This window comes from Ochotona curzoniae, unplaced genomic scaffold, assembly GCF_017591425.1.
Source record: "Ochotona curzoniae isolate NIBS_2020 unplaced genomic scaffold, NIBS_Ocur_1.0 scaffold_2683, whole genome shotgun sequence".
Classification (NCBI taxonomy): Eukaryota; Metazoa; Chordata; class Mammalia; order Lagomorpha; family Ochotonidae; genus Ochotona; species Ochotona curzoniae.
Genome location: NW_024467100.1, coordinates 5,316,786 through 5,340,620, shown reverse-complemented (window position 1 = coordinate 5,340,620; position 23,835 = coordinate 5,316,786). Strand labels below are relative to the sequence as shown.

Genomic DNA, 23,835 nt, shown 5'->3' with positions numbered 1-23,835 from the left:
AATGCTATGTAAGCTCTGTTAGAATTTGTAGGCTTGGTTCCTTGAAGTTCTGGTTTTTGTGCTTCTTGGTAAACAAGCACTTTAAATTTGAGGTTGCTCCCCATTTACAAATATTTGATAAGCAGAGACAAGACTGGTTTGCTGTAATCATTTATGTGCCGAATGTGATTCTTTTTTTTTTTTCATGAATAACAGCATTTTTTTTTATGTTCTATGCAAAATTTAGTGAAGAGAAAAGGTAGGAGGCTGTTTTCATAAAATCCAGTGTGATATGGCACTGCGATCTTAACATATAGTTCAGAATTAAATCTAAGGATGACCTCCACCCAAGACCAGTGGAACTAACTGTGTTTACTTTTGCAATAGCCGTAATTGGGGGTTTTCAAGTGTTTTGGTTTGTTTTCTCATTCAATTTAGAGATTCTGAAGCAGCATTTTAATAATAGGAATTAAGCATTTATAATTTTCATAGCATGAAGATCAACAAACTATGTTTTTTCTTGGTTATAATAAATTATCTTGTTCTCAGAAACATGTGATCTTTGTGTCTAACAATGAACGTAAAACAAAACCCAAACTCTCAAGCTGCGCTGTTGGAATTTGAACAAGATTTCACTCATACTCCTAGCCCTGTTTTATAAATCATGTTCTCATGGAAATGTTATCTTGAGTTATGCAAAGTACAAGCAGTTACTAGAATTGCTTCCTACTCAGTTCTGTACTGTACTGTGCATAAGTTTCAATTTGTTTCCCATGTTCTAGTTTCTTTTAACTTTGCTGATAGTCACAGTTCATAGCAAATTGACTTTGAACTTAAGTGTCTTGAACTTTATCACTCCAGCTATACCAAATCCCTTTTTATTGAAGAATATATCCATATAGTAAGTTTGTTGAATGAATGATGAAATGATAAACATTGCAATGAGAAAACATGCTACCTTTTGCCAGGCTGATGTAGGCTGTTATACCCCTTGGTGAGAGCTGGGAGTGGGCATGGTAGGGAAACTTGGTGGATTCCCTTGCTGGGATGCTGCTTCCACTGGTGAGTGGGAGAGCTGGGACTTAGAGCTGGCCAGTTTGGGGGTGGCCAGACTGGGCAAGCTACTGCACCCACTAGTAAGTCCCTGGACTGGGTGCAAGTTGGGTCAGGCTAGACTGCAGTACCCCATGGCAGACATGGGATCCATTGCTGAAACAGGCCTGGTAGGGGAACTGTTTGTACTCCCCTGCTAGGCTGCAGCTGTTGCCACTGAGCATGAGAGCCAGGGTTTGGGGCAGGCCAGACTTGTCAAGGCAGCAGCACCCATTGGCATACTTGTGGGCTGGGTGTTGGAGCGCATCAGGTTGGGCTATAATACAACACCCATGGATGTGCATGAGAACCAAATGGGATGCAGAACGTTCTGGGCTACTCCACTGGTATGCATGAAGCCCAGGCCTAAGGTAGGGTGTGGTGGGGTGCGGTTAGATTACAACCGCAATTAGTTCACTTCAAACAGGCCTGGGGGTGAAACTGATCAGGCAGCTTCATCTGCTGGTGTGTGTATTGACTAGTGTAGGTGACAGACTGAACCTGATCCTGCTCTGGCTGGTGCACACAAGAGTCAAATCTGGGGCCCTGCATGGTAGCCTAGCAGCTAAAATCCTCACCTTGCATGTGCCAGGATCCCATATGGGCACTGGTTCTAATCCTGCCAGCCCTGCTTCCAATCTAGCTCCCTGCTTGTGACCTGGGAAAGCAGTCAAGGATGACACAAAAACTTGGGATCCTGCAACCACATGGGTTACCCGTAAGAGGCTTTTGGGTCTTGGCTTCAAATTGGGTGAGCTCTGGCCATTGTGGCCACTTGGGGAGTGAATCAGCGAATGGAAGATCTTTCTGCTTCTCTGTCTCTCCTCCTCTATATATATCTGACTTTCCAGTAAAAATAAATACATCTTTTAAAAAGGAAAGAGTCAATTCCAAGGTTGTTTTAGGTGAGGTTTCTTGGAGCACTCCCCAACTAGAACACTGGGCTCAAACCCTGGCCACAGAGAAAATAACAATATATATGATCTGGCCTTGGAGTACTTGTGTTGGGACTGGGTCCCTTCAGTTGCTGACACCTATGCAGTGAACAGCGTGCTGAGATGCACAAGGGAACATGACAACCAGTTCATCTAGGCCAGCAGAAGATGTCAACTGCTTCATCAGAGGATGGAGAGCAGAATAGTTTGGACCACTCTCCAGGCCAAGCTTTTCAATGTGTTCCTGTCTGTGAATGTACTTAGGTGGACTTGGTCAGCCAATAGTCCTTGGAAAGGTTTTCTCAGCCCTGGTGCAATGAAGCCGAAGATGTCTCAGAATTATCAAAACCACTCAAGCAACACTGTTGGAATATTCTTCCCCACATCGTGGTCTCTAAGGCATTGTCAAATGCTTGTTCTCCATCCCTGGGTGCTGATAGCAAGGAGTGTTCCCCTCCCTTTACCTCCCTGCAGACACAGAAGAAAAAAAATTGAACATTTGTCCCACCCACCTTCCTCCATGCTTTAACCCTCCAACACTAATTGGAGACCTAGCTCTGCATGCATCCCTCTCGGCTATGTAAACAATATTCATTTTTTTTTTTAAATTAATGGTACCTATTTTTCTCTGTGACATTCATAGATTTTTTTTTAAGATGAAGAAAAATTATTGAAAACAATAGATAATAGAAATCCTAAGTCATTTATAATTAGTTTTATAATACCTACCTATATGCAGATAGATATGTAGATATGTACATACTCAATTCATGCACTCATATGCCTCCTTTGTCTGCAGCCAAATTCTTCTTGGCTTATGGTGTGTGGTTATTGTGTGACTGGAAATCAGCAACTTCAGATCATAAAAAGTTCATACAGATCATGTATCACAGAGATCATAAAAAGTTATCAATATCACATTCAGTGCTATGTAACTATGCTAGACCTACATTTCTAATTCTTTAGATTCTTCTAACTATATACTTTTTAAAAGCAATGACAACATATTCTTTGAAATGCTCCTTCTGATTATAAGTAAATGTGTAAAGCTATAACCACTTCAAAGGGAAGAGAGATCAAACAGGCAGAGCCCTAGGCCCTTGCTCTGCTTCAGTCAGAATTCTTGAAATGAAAATATTGATAGTCTGAGATAAGAATCTTGTTGGAGGGTGAAAAAAATTCTCCCCTTAAAAAAATAAGAAAAAGTTTGAAAATGACTGTTTAGTGGATGGAGAACTACACAGTCATATGATGTGACCTAATCTAGCTCCTGTTATTTTACAGGACAGGAGAGCTTGACCCAAAAAGGACATGTAATTTTGTCCAGATCATACAGTCACTTAGTGCAAGAACTAGAATGGAAACTAAAGAGTACTCATTTAATGCTGTAGCATGCATGTTATCAGAATGTAGGGGTATTCCAAGCAGACCACATAGTGTCTGGGAATGGAGGACACTCAGTAAATGTGTCTGACATTAATGAATAATGGGCTAAGAGAATGTGTAGTTGATGAACTCAAAGCTCAAATAAAAACTGTCATTTTGCATGAATCAAGTGAAATGTTGGCCTCTTGGAAACACTTAACTTTGGCCTGTTCTAGGACAAAGCTTGTTGTTAACACCTAACAAATTGTTTTTTGTTCATTTTAGGATCACCTACTGTTGCCAGCTACCACCCATAACAAGACTTCAAGACCCAAAATGTCAATTGTGTTACCAGCAATAAACATAAATGGTAAGTGGAAATTTGTATTTGTGAACAGCATAAGATTATTTTTAGCCAAGATTCTCTGCATTAACTAAAACACTAAAAATATTTGGTTTGGTTAAAAGTATGAATATAAATTGATACATTATTGTTGAGACATTTTCACCAAAATATTATTTTTAAAGTTTTGTTATTTCTTTCAACAATAACTTTATAAAAAAGCAGCTTTCACTATTCACAGAAGTGGAACAGCTAGCATCTTGATTGTTCTGCGCACTTGCTGTCTGGTTCCTTTTTAAATCATGTATGCAGCATAAGAAGTTCCTGCTTTGTGTTCTAAGAGAAAATTTGTGAATTAGATTTCTGGAATTCAATGCAGTTTCCTGTGTTACCAAAATGTTGGTATAGTTCTGGACTAAGCAACAGATGCCTATTTATGTTAAACTCATTATACGGAGAAGTTTTGAAATGTATTACTACTACATTTTATTATATTAGTAATGGATATTAAAGGAAGTACAAATAGTGTTATAACATTTGGAAGCTGTTCAAAGATGCTAAGGCGTAGCCTACCTGCTGATAGTCCAGAAGGAAAAATAAAACAAGTACACTGTCCTCCAGAGAGAACATTCCATAAGTAATATAGAAAGAACTACAGCTTAGTGAAGAAGAAAGTACTTCCAGCTGAGTTCTCCGTGGAGCAGAGAAATAACTTACTCTCATTACCAGCTGTGTTAGAAATGAGCCCAGGGTATGCTGTTAACAATTGCTTTACCTAGGACTTCAAATTAGGCTCATTGAAACAAAGAAGTTGGCTTCTTTCTCAAGCCTAGTTATCTGGCACAAGGAGACTGCTGGTAAATCTGTTGTGTGATAGGAATGTTACAGTATATGAAGAAGATGACAATCAAAAGCCTTTTGAATCATACTGCTGTTGAACCAATCCACAATTTGATTGATAATCCTAAGTCATCAAATAGAATTACAAAACAAAAACTAGATTTACAGGGAGATCCTAAATGAATTAGAATACAATTTAGCCTCAAGGCTAAATACATATTATTTATTATGTGCTTTATAACCTTGTATGAGTATAGAATTTTGTGAGCTATATATGGATAACTCATCCCAAATGCTTTGGAAGCAACTTTATAGACATAAATCATAATTGACTCCTTTGTTAAAGCATAAAAATATGTGTGGTGTTTGCCTCTGTTACAGACACATTCAGAACAAATTTAAATGGGAAAAAAATCTATAACGTTGAGAGGGACATCTTCAGCAAAGGCAGAGCTCTAGTATTATTTACGGAATAATCATATTACTGCCTGAGGGACAGCAGATATAAAAGCATAGAACATTATATTCCAAAGAAATAGGAAAATTCAATCTAAACCAATGGACACCTGGGTTTCTCTGCTTGGACTCTAGTAGGTTTACATATGGTCCGCTCATCCTCAGAAAAGTTGTTTCTAAGCTTCAGCAAAGCGTAATTCACTTAAGTCTGTTCTTTCAGTATTGTGTTCTTCTGCAACAGAATGCCTGATTTTATTTTATAACAGTGAGCTCCGTTTATATTAAGCCAAAAAAAATAAGATGGCGTTTGACTTTGTTTATCTTGGTCAGGGGGCTGATTTTGGAAGATGAGCCTTTCATGGGTGTGGAAAATACCATCATTAAGACAATCATTTCCTTTTTAATCTGTTCCAGATTCTTTGTACATAAGTTTCCTTCTGATTTTCTCTTATTTTAAACATAGTAAACTATTTGAAAAGTGAAGATTTAAATTCAAGAAATATTGATTGAGTATATACTATATATTAGGTACTGTGCTACATTCTCAATCTCTTAGCAGTCTCTCTTACTTTACTAAGACTTTTTAAATTAGAGAGTGATATTTCTTCCCCACCTAATGTATCTCAGAGCCTGCAAATGCTGTGTGTCCAGGGGAGCATGGATAATAGCACTGTTTTCCACAACTTCCAGATTATCTCCCCTTCTTTCTCCTTCAGTCGTTCCACCACCATTGAGATATATGTCAGGCTTCCTTTCTATCAACCTTCGTTCCTGTCATCCGAAATGGCACCACTGCGTCTGTCATCTCCCTGTGTAACATTAGCATCTTCATGGACAATTCATCCAGTATCCCAGTCTTTTTAGATTCAATAATATTTTACTTTGTGCCACCCCAATCTCTGGATCATAATCTAATCTTTATCCGTACTAGTCATCCATACTAGTGCTCCCTTCCAAACATCTTCAACATCCTACTTTCTGTTACTGACTCTGTTACATTAGCATACACCCTCGAACTGTTTCCACACAAATGTCCAGGCCTTGGAAACTCCCACCTTCTCCCTCATTTTTACTGGGCATACATTCCTCTTACCCAGCCGAAATTCCATAGCCTTATGCTATTACCACTCTCTTTACAAACACCCCTTCCTCCCTGTTTCCTTTCTCCTTAGGCGCCACTTGGATGGAAAAACTTCTCCCTAGTTAAACCAACTATCCTCTTTATGCTTGCTCTCAAGCAGCTAAAAGAACAACAACAACAAACCCCCCCCCAAAACAAAAAACCTTTACAAAACATCCTCTAGTAAGGACAAGTAGCTTCATTTCAAATTTATGACCAGTAACTTCAGAAGGGCATTCAGTGCTGCCAATCACTGCTGGTAAATTCACTTTCCTTCTTCCTGCAGTGAGAATTTCTTACCTTCTCTTTTCAGATCTCCTACATCCCATCTCCAACCCCCTCAGCAAATGAACTCACCAAATGCTACATTGGGAAAATAGATGTGCTCATAGGAGAGCTACCTCCTGTTTCCACTACCACCAGCCCAGCTGTTTCTACACCCACTAACTCTGCCTTCTCTCTTGTTACACTGCAATAGAAGTCCCTTCACAACAGCTGCTAAATCTCAGCTTGGTTACTTACTAGCTATCTGTTGTTGAGGAAATTCACTTTTCTATGCCTCAGCTTCCTCATTTGTAAAATATCAGTAATATCTTCCTCCTAGGTTTAGAGAAAGAAAAAAATAATTAGTGCCAGTCTGTTTCCATGTTAGCTGCTGTGTTGCCATAATTGTAATTGTTCTCATCATCACTGTCATCTAAAGTGATTCGTCTCTTTCTGGACCCCAAATTCTAGCACCTCTCTTGGTTTTCAAAGGCACTCTGCTCCCACAATGATACCCCTTTTCCTCCTGGATCACTCCCATCAACACACAGGATGTCTTAATATTACCTTAGCTGTAGATAGGTTCCTGTGGTACCCAGTCTGAATCCTCTGCTACCATACCTAGAAAACTTGAAAGACATAGTGTACTTACTGCCTCTGCTTCCTTATCAGTCATTTTCTCTGTCCACTCTTAGCAAGGTTTTGTTCTTTCTCTCCTCTTAGGAATAGTTTCAAACCACTTACTCCCTGTTACTGTCATACTTGAAGATTTTGTAAGATAATCATCAATGAGCAATCTCTTTTAAAATTTTTTTTTAGTGCAAATACAGGTTTAGAGAGGAGAGACAGAAAGCTATTCCATTCATTGGTTCACTCCAAAACGGCCACTATAGCTGGAGCTGAGCCAATCCAAAGCCAGATGCCAGAAGCTTCTTGCAGGTCTCCCACATGGTTGCAAAGTTCCAGGGTTTTGGTTCATCTTCCTGTGCTTTCCCCAGACCAGAGACAGGGAGCTGGATGGAAAGTGGAACAGCTGGGACACAAAGCTGTGCCCACATGTCCTGCTGGCACTTACAGGTGGAGGTTTAGCCATTTGAGCTATCACACTGTCCTAGTGATCGATCTATTGCCAGTCTCAGATCATGTCTCCATTATCGTCCCACGTCATCTGTCAACAGTATTTGACACAGCTGACAATTCTCTGTTTTATTTACTGTCCCAAATCTTTATATTTAGAAATTTCAAATCCATAGAATGGTTAAAAGACGAGGGCAGTGTGTATCTGGAGCCCCCTTACCAAGATCTCCCAATTGTTAAGCATTTTTCTGCATTTGTTTTCACTGTCTATACGCACCTTCTAGAAAATGTGAGTAAGGCATAGATATCCTAGGCATTATGAAAATGCATCTCTTACAGGAAAAAAAATCTATCACAATCAGAATAAAATGACCAAAATAAAAAGGGGAAAAAATATTTGACGTTGATCCAGTAGAGCTTATAGTGAGTCTATATTCAGATATTCCCATTGCCTCCAAAACATTCTTAATAATTTTTTAAAATTCAGGATTTAAAGGTCATAGAGTGCTTGTCATATGTCTTTAGTTTCCTTTAATGTGGAACTGCTCTTCTGCCCATTTTATGGTCTTGCATTTGCAAAAGTCAGTTTTACTGGGGTATGTACATACAATAAAACCCATAAATTTTCTGCATTCAGTTTAATGAATTTTAATAAATACAAACCAATGTAAAACCAATCATGACACAAATGTCTTCATTGCTTTGAAAAAAATGCCTTCATGTCCTTTCCCAGGCAACCCCATCCTAAGCATGTCTGATGTCCCCCTCTTTCAGGAAGCACTTTATTTTCTAAGCTTTGGTGGCATCGTAACTGATCGACTTTTTCTCAGTCAGCTTGGCTAGCTTCTCCTCTCTGATGACCTGTCGTTTTTGTTGTTTGTTTTTCTTGCCACTTGACCTCATAGCTCCAGTACCTGGAACAGTACCTGGCTTAGGCAGCATTGAAAGAGGAAGCACACTTAACTATATTAACTCAGAGGGAACTCAGCTGCTAGCTAAAATTATCTTCATTTTATAAAGACATTCATCTATATACCATTACATATGTTACATTGGATAACAATTTATATATCACTACACAGCAGAGCCAGGACTTAAATATGTTGTATAAATATCTTCTGATTAGTTATGATACTTTTATTTCACTATTAAAGACATATGCACAAATATTAAAAATATTTGGAACTCCAAAGTTTAACATAGATTTGTATTGTGCTTTGTCCTTATTGCATAATGTTGTGTATAATAATACATAGTAATTACTTTGGAATCTCTTAAAAAGGATTGATTTTTTAAAATAATTTGTATGGTTAGTAGGAGTTGGCAAGAAGAGTTTAGTTTCATCTTTTCCAATGTAAAATAATTAAAATGTTGCCTACCAGTGCGATGGCTAAATTGTCAGCTTGCAAGCGCAGGATCCCATATGGGTGCCAGTTTGTGTCCTGGTTGCTCCGCTTCCCATCCAGCTCCCTGCTTATGGCCTACAAAGGCAGTGGAGGACGGCCCAAAGCCTTGGGACCCTATTACCTGCGTGGGAAATCTAAAAGAAGTTCCTGACTCCTAGCTTCAGATCAACTTAGCTCCAGCTGTTGAGGCCATTTGGGGAGTGAACCAGTGGATGGAAGATCTTTCTGTCTCTTCTCTCCATAAATCTGATCTGCCTTTCTAATAAAAACAAATAAATTAGGGAAAAAAATGTTGGTTATCTTTCTACCACATTAGTTGGAGATTTGGAGAGTGAAGACTAGATTGCAAGTATTAGCTTCCTTTTCAACAGTTGTTCTGCAAAAGGAAATTTGCAAAATGTTAACCTATAGAAAACTGCAGCCTTACAGAACTCACCAAGTCTCAGAAATAGATTGCTTTGATTTATTCTGTGTCTATTTGATAGTCTATACTATAATTATATACCTTCTCATCAGAAGAGTATAAGTTAGATAGGCTAGGCACCCTGGGGTTGTACACCTGTTTACTGAAAGAGCAGAGACATAAGGATATCCGTAATATTGGGGTTTTTCATTCTGAACAATACAAAGGTTTGATGAAGTTGAATAAAGTATATTTTCTGTATTTTTATTTAAAAGTTTCATATAACTTGGCTAAAATGAATTTTTTAGATTTTATGTTTAAAGGGAGGCTGTAGAATTTTTAAAGAGGATGGTAAAGAAAGAAAGTGGAGACAGAAAATTAGATTTTATTGAGCGACTAGTGTATATAATACATGGAATGAGGATATTTGGACAGAGGAATTTAATTTTCCAATTTGAACAAAGCAAATTATGTTTCCAGGTCAGTGTCTGGTCTTAAACTGTAATGGATAATGATTATACTTTGTGGTTTTGAGCTGTGGAAAAGTTTAAGAAGTACTAAAGAGAGTAGGATGTGAGGGTAAAATTAATGTCATTTAGATATTACCAGTCATATTTTCTGTGTTCTCCTTCCCAGCTGTATTATTGTAAAATTATTTTTGGCATTTTGCATTTTCTTTAATATTTAAATTCCTTCCTTTCAGAGTAGAAAAGAGATGAGTGGAATTGTCAGAGAGTCTTTGAGGAAATCCTCATACTGAAAATTATTGAAGCGAAATAAAATGCTAGGCATGTTTTAAAGAGAATTTTTATAAATGATTGCATGGTTGGCAGAGCAGTAGTTAATGAACCAATAATGAACTAATAACTATTGCTTTTTTTTTTTAAGGATTCTAGAAGTTCTCATAATCTTAAAAGTCAACATTTTCTGCTTTTAAATTGTTAAAATTATTAGTTATTTCTACTTAATGTTGTGGTAAAATTGGTCTTTCTCTATCTTTCATTCTTGGCAAATAAAATCCAACAAGGGCAAGTCTTTAAGTGGTAGCTACCGTGTAGACATCTTTCATCAGGGAATGAACCCTATGAACACAACCAGTAGCAGATATATTCCACACTTTCATCGAAACTTTTATTAAGTTATTATTGTCTTTATCCATCACCTCAATAAGCCATGGGTCCTTCAGTGTGGTGCATGACTAACAAAAATAATCAATAACGTAACACAGTTATAGTATTATTAAGGACCTAAGTTGATTATTGCAAACTGAGCTGTAATTATATATAATCTCAAACTGGTTTCCAAAGAAAGAAAATCTAGGAGAATTTACTTACAATGATATACTGATCATAGTGCCAGCATGTTTTTAGTGGAGAAAGCATAACAGAAGGTCAAGAAGCAAACCAACCAAGTAAATATGTTGGTTTTAATGAGGGAAAGTTAATCCCACTGCTTTTAATGACCGTAGTGTTGTAAAAGTAGCTATGACAAAGCCAATATATTTGGATTTTTTTTTTCTATTTGCACGGCTCAGGCAGGCTGGTTGCCTAATCAGGCTGAAAGGAGAACCTTTTACTCTCATAGATTCCTTTCTCCTTGAAGAGCTGCATATGGTCTCTTTTATAAAAGTAATATATTGGGGCCCGGCGCGGTGGCGCAAGTGGTTAACTCCTCGCCTTGCACGCCCAGGATCCCATATGGGCGCCGGTTCTAATCCCGGCAGCCCCGCTTCCCTTCCAGCTCCCTGCCTGTGGCCTGGGAGGGCGGTCGAGGACGGCCCAGGGCTTTGGGAGCCTGCGCCCGCATGGGAGACCCGGAAGAGGCTCCTGGCTTCGGATCGGCATAGTATCGACCCGTTGCGGCTCACTTGGGGAGTGAATCATTGGATGGAAGATCTTCCTCTCTGTATCTCCTCTCTGTATATCGCCTTTCCAATAAAAAAAAAATAATAAAAATAAAAATCTAAAAAAAAAAAAAAAGTAATATATTGGGTTCAGCACAGTACCCTAGTGGCTAAAGTCCTCACCTTGCTCGCCCAGAATCCCATATGGATGCTAGTTCTAATCCTGGCAGCTCCACTTCCATCCAGCTCCCTGCTTGTGGCCTGGGAAAGTAGTCGAGGACGGCCCAAAGCCTTGGGACCCTGCACCCATGCAGGAGATCCGGAAAGAAGTTCCAGGCTGCTGGCTTCAGATCCGTGCAGCACTGACTGTTGCACTCACTTGGGGAGTTAATCACCGGACGGAAGGTCTTCCTCTCTGTCTCTCCTCCTCTCTCTCTCTCTGACTTTCCAATAAAAATAAATCTTTAAAAAATAATAAAAATAAAAGTAATATATTTACAGCCGTACACTTGCTTTACCATACATCCATTTTCAGTGTTAAATACTTGGAGCCAGAAAGTTGAGTGAATAGAGTTTTGTTAAAAACATATTCTCATTTTGTAACTGAACAATCACAGTTCTCTGGCTTTTGACTCATTGCTATCACCAGTAGTCAAATTCTCAAAATGTAAACTACTACGGAGAAGAGGGGGGGAAAAAGCATACTATTTACTAAGAAAGAAAGTAAATTGTTTTTCTCTTAAAACCTATACACAGATCTGCTCATTTGTATGACTGGAAAATAAGATGATAAGAGTTAATATTTGCCTAGCTGACTCCCCTGATATATTATTTTTCCATTTTTAAAAAGATTTTACTTATTGTTATTTGAAAGATTTACAGATAGAAGGAGAGACAGAGAAAGATCTTCTATCTGCTGGTTCACTGCCCCAAATATCTACAACATCTAGAGCAAGAGCCAGGAGCATTCTGTAGGTCTCCCACACGGGTGCAGGGTCCCTAGGCTTTAGGCCATCCTCCACTTCTTTCCCAGGGCATAGTTTGGGAGCTGGATGGGAAGTAGAGCAGCTGGGACACAAACCAGCACTCGGGTGGAACAATGCCAGTGCTTGCAGGTGGAGGATGAGCAAATTGAGCTGTTATGTCAGCCCCTGTTTTTCCATCTTAATCCCTGCAGTCCTCTCAGCGCACCGTCCTCTAGATGCGTCATCTTCCCCTGCTGTTTTTCTTCTGTCATTTTCCTTCTCAAGAACTAGCAGTGGATGTTCAGTACTTGTGGGATAAAATCCGAATTCTTGGCCTCGTGTGAAAGGCACAAGCAGTCTGTCCCCAGCTTACCTTCCCAAATCCGTGCTAATCAGACCACTTTACTAATGTCAGTCAGTCCTGCATGTACTAGTTCATTGAAAAATCTCAATCAGGTGGGCATTTGGCCTAGTAGTTGAGCTGTCACTTGGGATACCTACATCCTGTGTCAGAGTGCCTGGATTTGAGTCCCAGCTCCATTTCTGACTTCAGCTTCCTTGTTGTAATGTGCAGCCTGCAAGGCAGCAGGTGATGCTTCAAGTACTGGGTCCCTGCCACCCACATGAGTGACTTGGAAGGAAACTTGCAGCTCCCACCTTTTGCCTGACTTAGCCCCAGCTATTTCAGGCATTTAGGGAGCTACCAGCAGATGAAGGGTCTCTTGAATTTCTAAAAAAAAATTGAAAAACAGTTACTGAGAACTTGCTTTACATCAAATACGGGACCGTCAACATTGTATAAAATGTACATGCTTCCCGTTTTCCTGGAGCTCTGAAGTGGAAGAAACAGCAGAAAACAGATGAATAATAACAACTCAAATAATTGCGGTTTGTGGTAATTTGGAAGAAATAAACAAAATCGGGCCATAATATAAAGTAGTGGCAGGAGTAAGAGATAGTGAAGGTTCCTTTTGATCAGATAGTAAGTGGTCGAGAACAATTAAATCACTCCCAGAAGGATGAGTAGGGCAATTGTGAGGAGCTGCAGTGCAGCAGATTCTTAGCAGAGGTCCAGCAAGGGAGCGGAAGATGGGAAAGCATGGGTTCATTTTGGAAACTGTCAGAACACCAGTGAAACCACCATAGCAGTGGGCTCATAAAAAGCAACACTGATATGTGGTAAGGTTGGGACCAGTTCAGACAGTAAGTTGTAAGTCATATAGTTGTAGACCAAATAGACTTTAGATGTATCGGTACAGCAAGAAGATATAAATGCAATTTGAGGAGGAGAGGTGATTTGATTTGTTTATGTTTAAAGAGGCCACTCTGGCTGCCTGTGCACAGTAGTGTCCACATCCTGGATTGCCTGCTGTCTCACCTCCGTGCTCTCCGTCTCCTATTCATCCTTCAAGCTGAAGGGAGAAGCTTAAGATGCTTCTTGGGATGCCTGCATCCCATATTGCAGTAGCTGAGTTCAAGTCCGTGCTCCACTTCTGATTTCTTGACATTAGCAGCTCAAGAACTTGGAATCCTGTAGCACACATAGGAAACTTAGATTGAGTTCCCGGGTTTCAGGTTGGGCCAGCCCAAGCTGTTGTAGGTATTTGGGAGTGAACCAGTGGGTTGGGGCTCCTTCTCTTTCTGTGTCTCTGTTTCTCTGCCTTTCACATCATCATCATCATCATGAAAACAATAATAAAGATAAGATTAAAAATACCATCACCTCTATAAAGCTTGTCTGTACTTCTTTGGGCCACTAGATCATTTCTGTTGACAACAGAATAATTTTTCCTCCATTAAATACATTTACTATAGTTATTTTTCATTTAAGACTTACTCAAAGATAATCAACCTGTGAGTAGTACTTCTGTTGTATGTTTTATATTTATCATTCTCTTTTCTTCTACTCATCCCATATCTGAAGAACTGTTTTGATACTTAATTATCAGCCTCTGCTTACTTTACTTATTTTAGTGTTAGAACCTTTTTGACTACTTATGATCCACAGGAAATACCTCTCCCATAGCTACATTTTGCCTCTTCATTTCTTCTGATTTTCCATATCTCTGCCCTGCCTTTTTTTTTTTCTTGAAGCTATCAATGGATCCATTTAAATGTTTTGTTTATTTGAAAGGCAGAGTGACACACAAAAACAGACAGACACAAACACCCTAAAAGAAAAAGAGAGAGTAATAGATTCTCAATCTACTGAGAATCTTTCCAAATACCAACAATAGCCTGGTCTGTTCCAGGAGCCAGGTACTCCATCTGGAACCTCCCACATGGGTGGCAAACTAAATTATCTTTTGCTGCTTCCCAGGCACATTAGCAGGCAGCTGAATTGGAACTAGACTATCACAACTGGAAACTGACGTTCTCGTAAGGGATGTGGCCATCCCAGGCAGCGCTTTAACTTGCTGGACCATAATGTCTACTCCAAATATTGGGATTTCTCCAACTAAGTAGCCTCTTCTTTAAAGTAATTCCTATATATATATTTAAAGATATATATATATATATATCTTTAAAGAAAAAAGATTGCATTGAGCTTCATTTATGGAGTCAAAATTTTATCACTTTTTGAGAATGATATTGTTTGATGATTTATTGACAGTTGCATGACTAATTTTTCCATGAAGAACTTCTCTTTTTTAGTATTTGGGTTACCAATTAATTGCATAATCGGTGGGAACTTTCACAAGACCCTAGAAGTTAAGATTAGATCTGCTTGCATTATATCCCCAGAGAATCAGTGCTACTTCAGCTCAAAGGAGCTCCAGCTGCTGAGGCCACTGTACCTAACTGACCTTCAGAGTCCCATTAGCTTTCAGGGAGATTACTTTCACTCTCTGTCCCTTGTGACAAAAATCTGTTTCTACTAAAAAACATGGTTTAGCTTTCAACAAGCAAAAACTGAAGATCAGCATCTACTTAAGCCAACAAAGTTGGTTTGAGCTTCCCACCAACTTAAAAATCTTAGCATTTTTTGACACATATTCAGCTTCTCAGAATTGATTTATCTTTGTCCTGAAAAATAGGAACCTTGTACTTGTCAGAAGATTGAACTACTTCACCTAATCTCAATTTCTGAAATGCAGAAAAATTGCTTATTAAGCACAGGTTCAACTCCTCTGTGTATTCTCCTTTGCTGTGTTGCCAACTGGAAACACCAGGGACCATAACTTTCCATGGAGTTCACATAGGTCTTTGAGTGTTTACATGGTAATTTCTTTGTTATTGAAGGCATCTGCAAGCTGTGATAGGATAATAAGCCAGTCTCTTCTCACAGATGTACACGTTGAAGACATTGCAATTTCTGTTCCCATTGAAAACCCCTGCTCTTCAGCTTTTTGCAACCCAAGGATGGAGAGTGTTAAGAAATCTATATTTAATATTTTAAAATGTTGACTGTTGAAATTGAGTGTACAAACGTAGATTAGATGTTCACATATTGATAGAAAATTTTAATTTGGAGATCTTCAGTTTTGGGGGGCAAGAATTGCCTTTGGACTCAACCAAATGCCCCTAGAAGCAATCTCTTTAGTTTTTGTTGCAGACTTATAGGGAAAAAAAAAAATCATGCCTTAAATTTAACATGCAGATTAAATAATGAGACAAATGTAAACTGTAAAATACTTTGTTGCTTAAAAAAGGAATTGTTAAAAAGGTCTTATAAGAAACCCTTTTGAGGCTACTTAAAGCCCATTTCTGTTTTCACTCTAGTGCATGGAATAGAACTCTGTAAGAAATGGAATCTGTGTGTCATCCGTAGAGCCTCAATTAGGATGAAGAAACATTCATGAACATTTATGTATTAGTTATAAAATGTCACAGTCAAAAGGCTGCAGTGCAAAGTGATCTGAGCTATCTTCTAGAATTCACATTCCCTTCTGCAACATTTTGCTGTGTCCAACTGGTTTAGCTTTAGTCGTCTCCCGGGGCAAAGACTGCCCTCTTGGGGTGGGCAGTGTGGCATAGTGCATTGAATCAGCCTGTGACACTGGAGTCCTATATGGACACCAATTCAAGTGCTGCCGGCTCTACTTTCAATCCAGCTCTCTGCTAATGTGCCTGGGAAGACAACAGAAGATGGCCCAAGTATCTGGGTGCCTGCCGTTCTTGTGTGAGTCCTAGATGAAATGCCAGGTTCTTGATTTTGACCTGGCCCAGCCCTGGAACTGTGGCCATTTCTCTGTCTTTCTCTCTCTCTTCCTCTCTCTGTAGCTCCACCTCTTCTGATAAATCAATCTTTTTTTTTTTTAATGCCTGCTTTTAATTAGCACTGGCAATTTGTAAAGTGTTCCTTTTTTTTCCCCCCTTACTCTGCCCTTAAAATCTCAGGGCTATATGCAAATATAATCTTTGGCATAACAGACTAGAAGGCTTGTGTGCCTTCTGAATCTTCACACACCTTCTGGATCTTGGAAACTGTTTTCTTGTGATCAGGTTTCATGGAACCCCAGTTCAGGTCAGTTTTTTTGAATGGGCTCACATCTCTTGACAAAGCTCATGAATGTTGAACCCCATGTAGGTTCTCCAAATCCTGAATAGTTATTTCTGTTGATTAAACCAGAGTGGATTTTTCCAGTTATATCAAACATTTGTGTTTTCTGTCAAATGTAATCAGTCACCTTTTCGCATGTATTACGCCCAGGCTATGTCTCCTTTATTTTGTTTGCTAATTTCTATATTTGAAATGACTTTGGGATGGTGTTTTTATACTGTTCAGATTTTAATTAATCCCTTACCCAACAAACATTTAGGAAATGATCCCCCAGGCCCACTGAATAGTTGAAACTGAATAGTTTATGTAGTCAGAATACTATGGTCACCCATATTTTTTAACATTTTTTTTAACTTGCAGTTGGTACTGTGTTGTCTAACTTCAGTTAAACTGTAGGCTCCATAAGGTTGTGGACCTTACTTGTTTAATTTCCTTTGTTATACCTAGTGCTTTGTAACAATAAATGGGTAATATATAGTTGAATCTCAAGAAAGGGTTATTGAGGGATGTTGTTGTAGTTCAGAATATAAGCCACTGCTTGGGATGCCCGCGTCTCATATTGGAGTGCTCAGAATTGGGTCCTGCCTCTACTTTCAATCCAGCTGCCTGCTGATGTACTCCCTGGAAGGCAGTAAATAAGCTCAGATGCTAGAGTTCCTGACAGTCATGAAAGACCTAGATGGAGTTCCTGGATCCTGAGTGTTCTTCCCATCCCACCATGTTGTGGACATTTGGGAAGTAAGCCAGAAGATGACAGATATGTATATAGTTTTCTCTTTCCTCCCCACTCTCCTTTTCATCTCTCCCTCCCTCTCCTTCATCTCTCTCCATACTTCCTCTTCCTACCAACCTCCACCATCCCTCCCTTCTTTCTCTGTTGTTCTGCTTTTCAAACAAATAAACTTTAAAAATGTGTCAAATTTAATTAAATCTATCAATCATCTGTTATGCCAGGCATTGTCCTTTGAGTCTAAGCAGGGGAGAAATATAAACAAAATTTATGTTTTAAAATATTTCCCTGGCAGCAATGTACATCAAGAAAATTGGGGACTATAGAATTCAGAAAACTCATTATAATGCTTCTTATCAACAACAACAAGCACACACAGGAGTTCAGGGAAGTTTAGGAATATGTCACGCAGGAAATAGCAACACAGAAACAAAATCAAGCTGAATTATTAGAAGTGAAGGACACAGTGGAGCAAATTAAAAATTCAGTGGAAAGCCTCAATAATAGAATGAATGAATCATAAGGAAGAATTTCAGAATTAGGAAACATTTCCTTCAACAATTGGGAAACAATAAAAAAAACTGGGAACAGAGCCGGGTTAAGCTTAAAAAAAGTGCTCAAGAGGTAAAAGAAATGATTAAAAGGCCAATTGTAAGAGTTATGGGAGTTACAGAGGTGCAGAAAACTTCATTCAATGAAATATTGAAAGAAATCTTCCCTACTGTGGAGAAAGAATTGGGGAACAATACAGGAGAGAGGAACAGAACACCCAACAAGGCCGAGCAAAAGTGATTTTCACCATGACACATTATAATCAAGCTCTCTTCAGTTAACGTAAGGAAAAGATCCTTAAATGAAACAAAACCAATTGACATATAAAAAAAATGCCAATTAAACTCACAGGAGACTTCTGACAGCAAACTCTACAGGCCAGAAGAGAATGGAACAACATATTCCAGATTCTAAAAGCAAAAAATTGTTGGCCCAGGGTAACGTACTCAGCAAAGTTTTCCTTTGTCTCTGAAAATGGAATAAAATTCTTCCACAGTAAAGAAATGTTGTAGATTAGTGAACTGGATCAAAAAACAATAGCCACCCACTTGTTGCCCATAGGGCACAACTCGCCAACAAAGATCGGTAGAAACTACATCTCACAGATTTTGACGTTTTTGTTTCAGTTTTCATTTCTTCAAAATGTTTTTGTTTTTTTCTCATTAAATTCTTGACTGGATCATAGGTCATACAGTAGCATCATTTTCTTCAAGAAAGTTCTTGATTTTCTTTTTTTCAGTGACACATGAGTCATTCAATAGAATGTTATTTAACTTCATGACATTGTAAATTTCTGTTTTTCTTCCTGTTGTTGGAAATCACATGCCATCACATCTGTGAACTATAGGATCTTATGGGAGGAGATTGTGCAAAGTAGGGGTCCTTTGAAAGCATCTTAGAACTGCCCACCCTACTCACTTGTCACAATTTTTACAAGGTTTGCAAATCTGGAATTTGTGTGAGGATTTACGAAGATAAGAAGACAGAATATATCACACAGAAATTATGCTAATTCATCCTAGATCCCTGTGACTTAAAGCATTTGCATGACTTACAGGTAGAATAACTTTAAGTAATGGTTAGTGTAATGTAATTGGAGTTCAGTTTCAGAAATACTCATTGCACAGCCCCATGCTAAGTAACACACAGACTGAAGATGTGAGTCATGTCTTCAGAGAGTTCATGATCTTCCTGGGAGGAGGTCGTTTGAGAATACATGGAGAATGTATCATTAAAAAAAAAAAACCACCCCACCCAAATGCGTCAAAATAAACTCATACCTTTAATTCCGTCTTTCCAGGAACGTTTTAAAGTAATGTTGGAATTTCTGGTTGTAAATTCAGAGTCAGTTCTCCTCTTTAAGCACTCTCCATGAAGCAGATGACCAAGTTGCCCAACACACATAATTCATTTGGTCCTCACAAAACTACTTGCTTTGCAGCTGACATAGGTGAGATGTTAAGAAAAGCATCACTATGCTTTGTCTAAGTCCTTTGCCGTCAGTTCTCTGTAAACCAAGTGCTAGCTTTAAATCATGTCTTGAGCCTTTTCCTCAAGCACAGTGTATGGCTAAGTGAAGGCAGTATAACTAAATACCAGCTCATGTTACATAATGTTACAGCAACAGCTACTGTGTTTATGTTCTGGTCATCTATAAATATTTACTACTAAGCACATAATTCAGTTTGATGGCTAATGAAAAGATAAAGTATGTGTATACATAGTCAGATAGTATTGCTCCTTGGTCTAACTCCCTGCAGTTTCCATGATAAACCAGAATGGCATTTTTCACTAGTAGATTAAAAGATGAAGGAAAAAATTAGATGACTGTAAGCTACAGTTTTTTTGGCATCTTAAATTTACCTAATAAAAGTAAAAATGAAGTTTTTTTTTAAATTCCTTCCATATAAATATAGCAGACATTGATTTCAAAATCTTCTTACTTTTTCCATGCATTTAAATATACAAAAAGCATTTTTAGTAAGCAAGGGTCAATTACTTTCTTTTTCATTTTTTAATGATGCAGTTCCACAGGCTCATGGATTTCCCCCTCCATCCTTCCCATGCCCCCCCCCCTCCTCAATGTTAGTGTCAGTTACTTTCTTAAACTAACCTATTTCTAGACTAATCAGTTAGTTTGGCATTCAAAATAAAGCATACCATTTAACGATAAGGTTTTACCAACTTTTCACTAATGAATGTACTACATACATTTCTGTAGTTGTGGCCATGTGTTTTACAAGAAAAATTGACTTTCACTGAAACTAAGCTAGCTGCTGGGATCTGTTGAAAGAATCAGGCCAGGAACAAGAACAAGGTCCCCTGCCCTCCTTTGGTTTTGGTTACTCTTGCTATCCTTACAACATACCCTGTTGCTACTGCTTGCCCTTCTTAACCCCAGGAAGATTTGTTTGGCATGCTACACAGCCATGTAAGCAGCTAATTCAATTCTGTACTTCTTAAGAATATGCTAAGTGGTAAACATTTCCCTCATGAGCTAAGAGATACAGATTTGAGTGCTGTTTAATTGTCCCTGAATCCAGTTAAACCCTCGATATTAGTGAAGCATTTCAAAGCTGCTTTTCAGACGCTTGTGTCAGTTTTCTTAGTTGTAAGTGACAGAAACTAGCTCTGGGTACTTAAGTAGGGATTACTAAGAAGACCAAAAATCCAACGAGGAAGTCACCTACACACAAACAGAGCCTCCGTGTCCACCATTGGTATCACTGGTCCTGAGCTGATAGCACCCATCTCGTGCTCTGCTTCCCAGCTCTTGCAATGAGATACCTCTACTTCGAGAGCCATTTTTCTCTCCTGGAGTCTTCAGAGCCATGACTGCTCTGCATTCCAAAGCTGGAGCTTATTGGTAACACTTGGATCACATGCCTGCATGCCAGTTGCAAGGATAGGGGATACAGTATCTTCTACTCTTCACCAACGTAGTGGCAAGTAAGCTCTGACTCACAAGATAAAAGATTTCCGAAGCCTAAAGTGGTAGGCACATGCTGAATGAATAAAGACTTCTATCAATAGCATATTGACTAATTAGAAGAAGTTAAATCTGAGAGATGAAAAACAGAAAACATCCAAAAGGAAAAAAATACAGTGAGTTTGGTCTCAATATCACCACAAGAAGAAATTACGGAATATTTTTTCCTAATCATTTGACAAAAATACAGTGAAAGACTGGGGGACAGTCTATTTTCAGAAGTGTATATGGTCCTGTATAATAATGTAACCTTAACTTGAGGTCCATTTGCCCTGCAGGTATGGCAACTGTCTGGAAAGGGCTAGTTTCAGCATGCCTTAGCAAACAACCCACACTTGAGTCAAATCCCTTTGTTCTCATTATGTCAGTCCTTTCCCAGATGTATAACTTCTAAATAAGCAATCCCATTGGTATCTTCATGTAGCAAACAAGAAGGCTGGGGTAGGTTAACTTTCTTCCTGGCTCTAAAATTCTGTATCTTAATACTTGATAGATTATTAACAATTCATATTTTTACTTCAACTGATTGTGTGTTTTAAGAAGCAAATTAATAATGAGCTTATTTTTATGACAATAAATTCTCATGAACTCAGAGAATTATGTGTTCACCTCCCACTTAGAGTAGTTGTTTTGTTTTTGCAGTTGTATTTTCCCACACAGCTTGGGTTAGGCATTCAAGTTGCAGCAGGGGAAATACCCATTGAATTTGTCATCATTATTTTTGGCTCCTGATTTTATGAGAGCCTTTTATTTTCAATAATCTATTTCTCAGATTTTAACTCAGTGTTGCAGGGAGGTTTCTGGCAAGGCTTGGTCCAGTTCCTTATCTCCACTTCAGAAAGAATGGAAGGAGGTGAACTGAGAAACAAGATTTATTTAAATATGAAAGGGCACAGACAACTGAAGTAGAGAAAGAGGAGTACAAGTAGCTGAGTGGGGAGCTCCATCTAACAAGCTTCCTGTTGTAGATCTCTAGGCACAGGGGTGGTGCCTGCACCAGCGCTTAGTTCAATGTTCAAAGGAAGCACAATTTGGAACCCGAGTCTCACCCATTCTCATTTTTGGGAAATCTCAGAAGCACCATTATGTCAGGGGTACATTGGGTGTGAAACTGGAAAGAAATCTCAGAAATGTGATGGTTTCAGATGCATGATGGGAATGGATGTGGCAATGAGAGTAATTTTATTATTGCAGGCACTCAGCTTGCAGCCACGTTGAGTATGTTTATTTTTTAAAGTTATTTATTTGAAAGGCAGAATTTCAGTGAGAGAGGGAGAAACACAACTAGAGATCTCTCATCTGTGAGTTTATTCCCCAGATACTCCCAATAGCTGGGGCTACGCCAGGACAAAACTCAGGGCCTGGCTCTCCCTCCAGATCTCCCTTGGGTGGCAAAGGCCCAAGGACTTGGGTCATCTTCCATTGTCTTCCCAGGCGCATTAGCAGAAAGCCGGAAACAAAGTGGAGCAGCTGGAACTCTAACCAGCACTTACATGGGATGCAGGCATTCCAGGTGATACCTTAACCTTCTACTAGCCAAGGTTAAGTGTCTGCATGGGAGGGGTAGGGTTCTTTGTGCACAAGGTAAGCCTGTGGTGTCAGTCCTCAGCTCTTCATCACTCAACACGTCACTGCCTGTATCAACAACATGACTTCTTTAACATTTGAGGATTAAATTGCATTTATAATGAAGAACTACAATGTTGTGCTTTTAAGGGCAGTTTTACCTCAATACAGAATTATAACATTTGCTATAAAAGTGAAGAATTTTTTAGTCATACAATATCCACTGGCCAGCTGTTTTCCTTTTTTGAATTCATTGATTCAGTCATTGAAAATGGTAGAAATTATTTGTTTAAACAAAGGTTTAAAAAAAGTATTCTTGCACAGCATAAAAGAATGTTGTGTTTTATCAAATGCTTTCTCTGCATCTATGATGATGATTATATGTTTTTTATTCTTTAATTCGTTGATGTGTCACATTTATTGATTTGTGTGTGTTGAAGCATTTGGTCTAGGTGAATGATGTTTTGATGTGTTGTTGAATTCAATGAGCTAGTATTTTGTTGAGGGTTTTGCATTTATGTTTATTAGGGATGTTGGTCTAAAGTTCCCTGTCTTTGTTGTGTCTTTTTCTGATTTTGGAATTAAGGTGATGCTGGCCTCATAGAAGGAGTTTGAAAGGATTTCCTTTCTTTCCATTATTTTGAATAGTTTGAGGATAATTGGAATTAGTTCTTGAAATGTTTGATAGAATTCAGCAATGAAGCCATTGATTCAGTTTCTATCTTAGTTTGATCCATTTAGGTTTTCTATGTCATTGTGACTCAGTTTAAGTGGATTATATGTTCAGAAATCCACCCATTGCTTCTAGATTTTCAATTTTGTTGGCATACAATCATAGGTAGTAATTCCTGTTGAGTCTTTGTATGTCTGTGATGTCTATTGTATTTACATTTTCATGGCTGATTTTATTGATGTTCCCTCTTTTTATTCAGGCCAGTGGTGTATCAATTTTTTTGTTTTTGTTTTTTTCAAGCAGCAAGCTTTTAGATTCACTGATAGTATATATCACTTTTTGTTTCAACTTTGTTTATTCTCTAGTTTTAATTCTTTCTACTAACTTTGGGTTTGGTTTATTGTTTTTCTAGACCCTTGAGATGCATTGATAGATCATTTATTTGATGCCTTTCTGGTTTCTTTTTAGACACAATAATTGCTATAGACTTTCTTCTTAATGCTGCTTTTTCTGTATCCCCTAAGTTTTGATGTGTTGTGCTGTCATCTTTCCATTCCAGTAATTTTTTAGTTCCTTTTTGGTTTCTTCTAGTTCATTCAGCAGATTATTCAGTCTCCATGTATTTTGCATATTTTCTAGAGTTTCTTGAGTTACTGATTTCTAGCTTCATTCCATGGTGGTCAGGAAAGATATATGGTATGATTTCATGTTTTCTGAATTTACCAACGTTTGC

The 23,835-nt window shown here is 38.5% G+C and overlaps 1 protein-coding gene across 1 annotated transcript in view; it reads left to right on the top strand.

The window, feature by feature from the left end:
• The window catches only part of ATF6 (activating transcription factor 6), a 180,196-nt gene that overhangs the window by 133,711 nt on the left and 22,650 nt on the right, over nt 1-23,835 (top strand). The window contains exon 16 of the mRNA XM_041003267.1: nt 3,657-3,741. Coding sequence (XP_040859201.1) covers nt 3,657-3,741 — 85 coding nt within the window. The remainder of the gene's footprint in view (nt 1-3,656; nt 3,742-23,835) is intronic.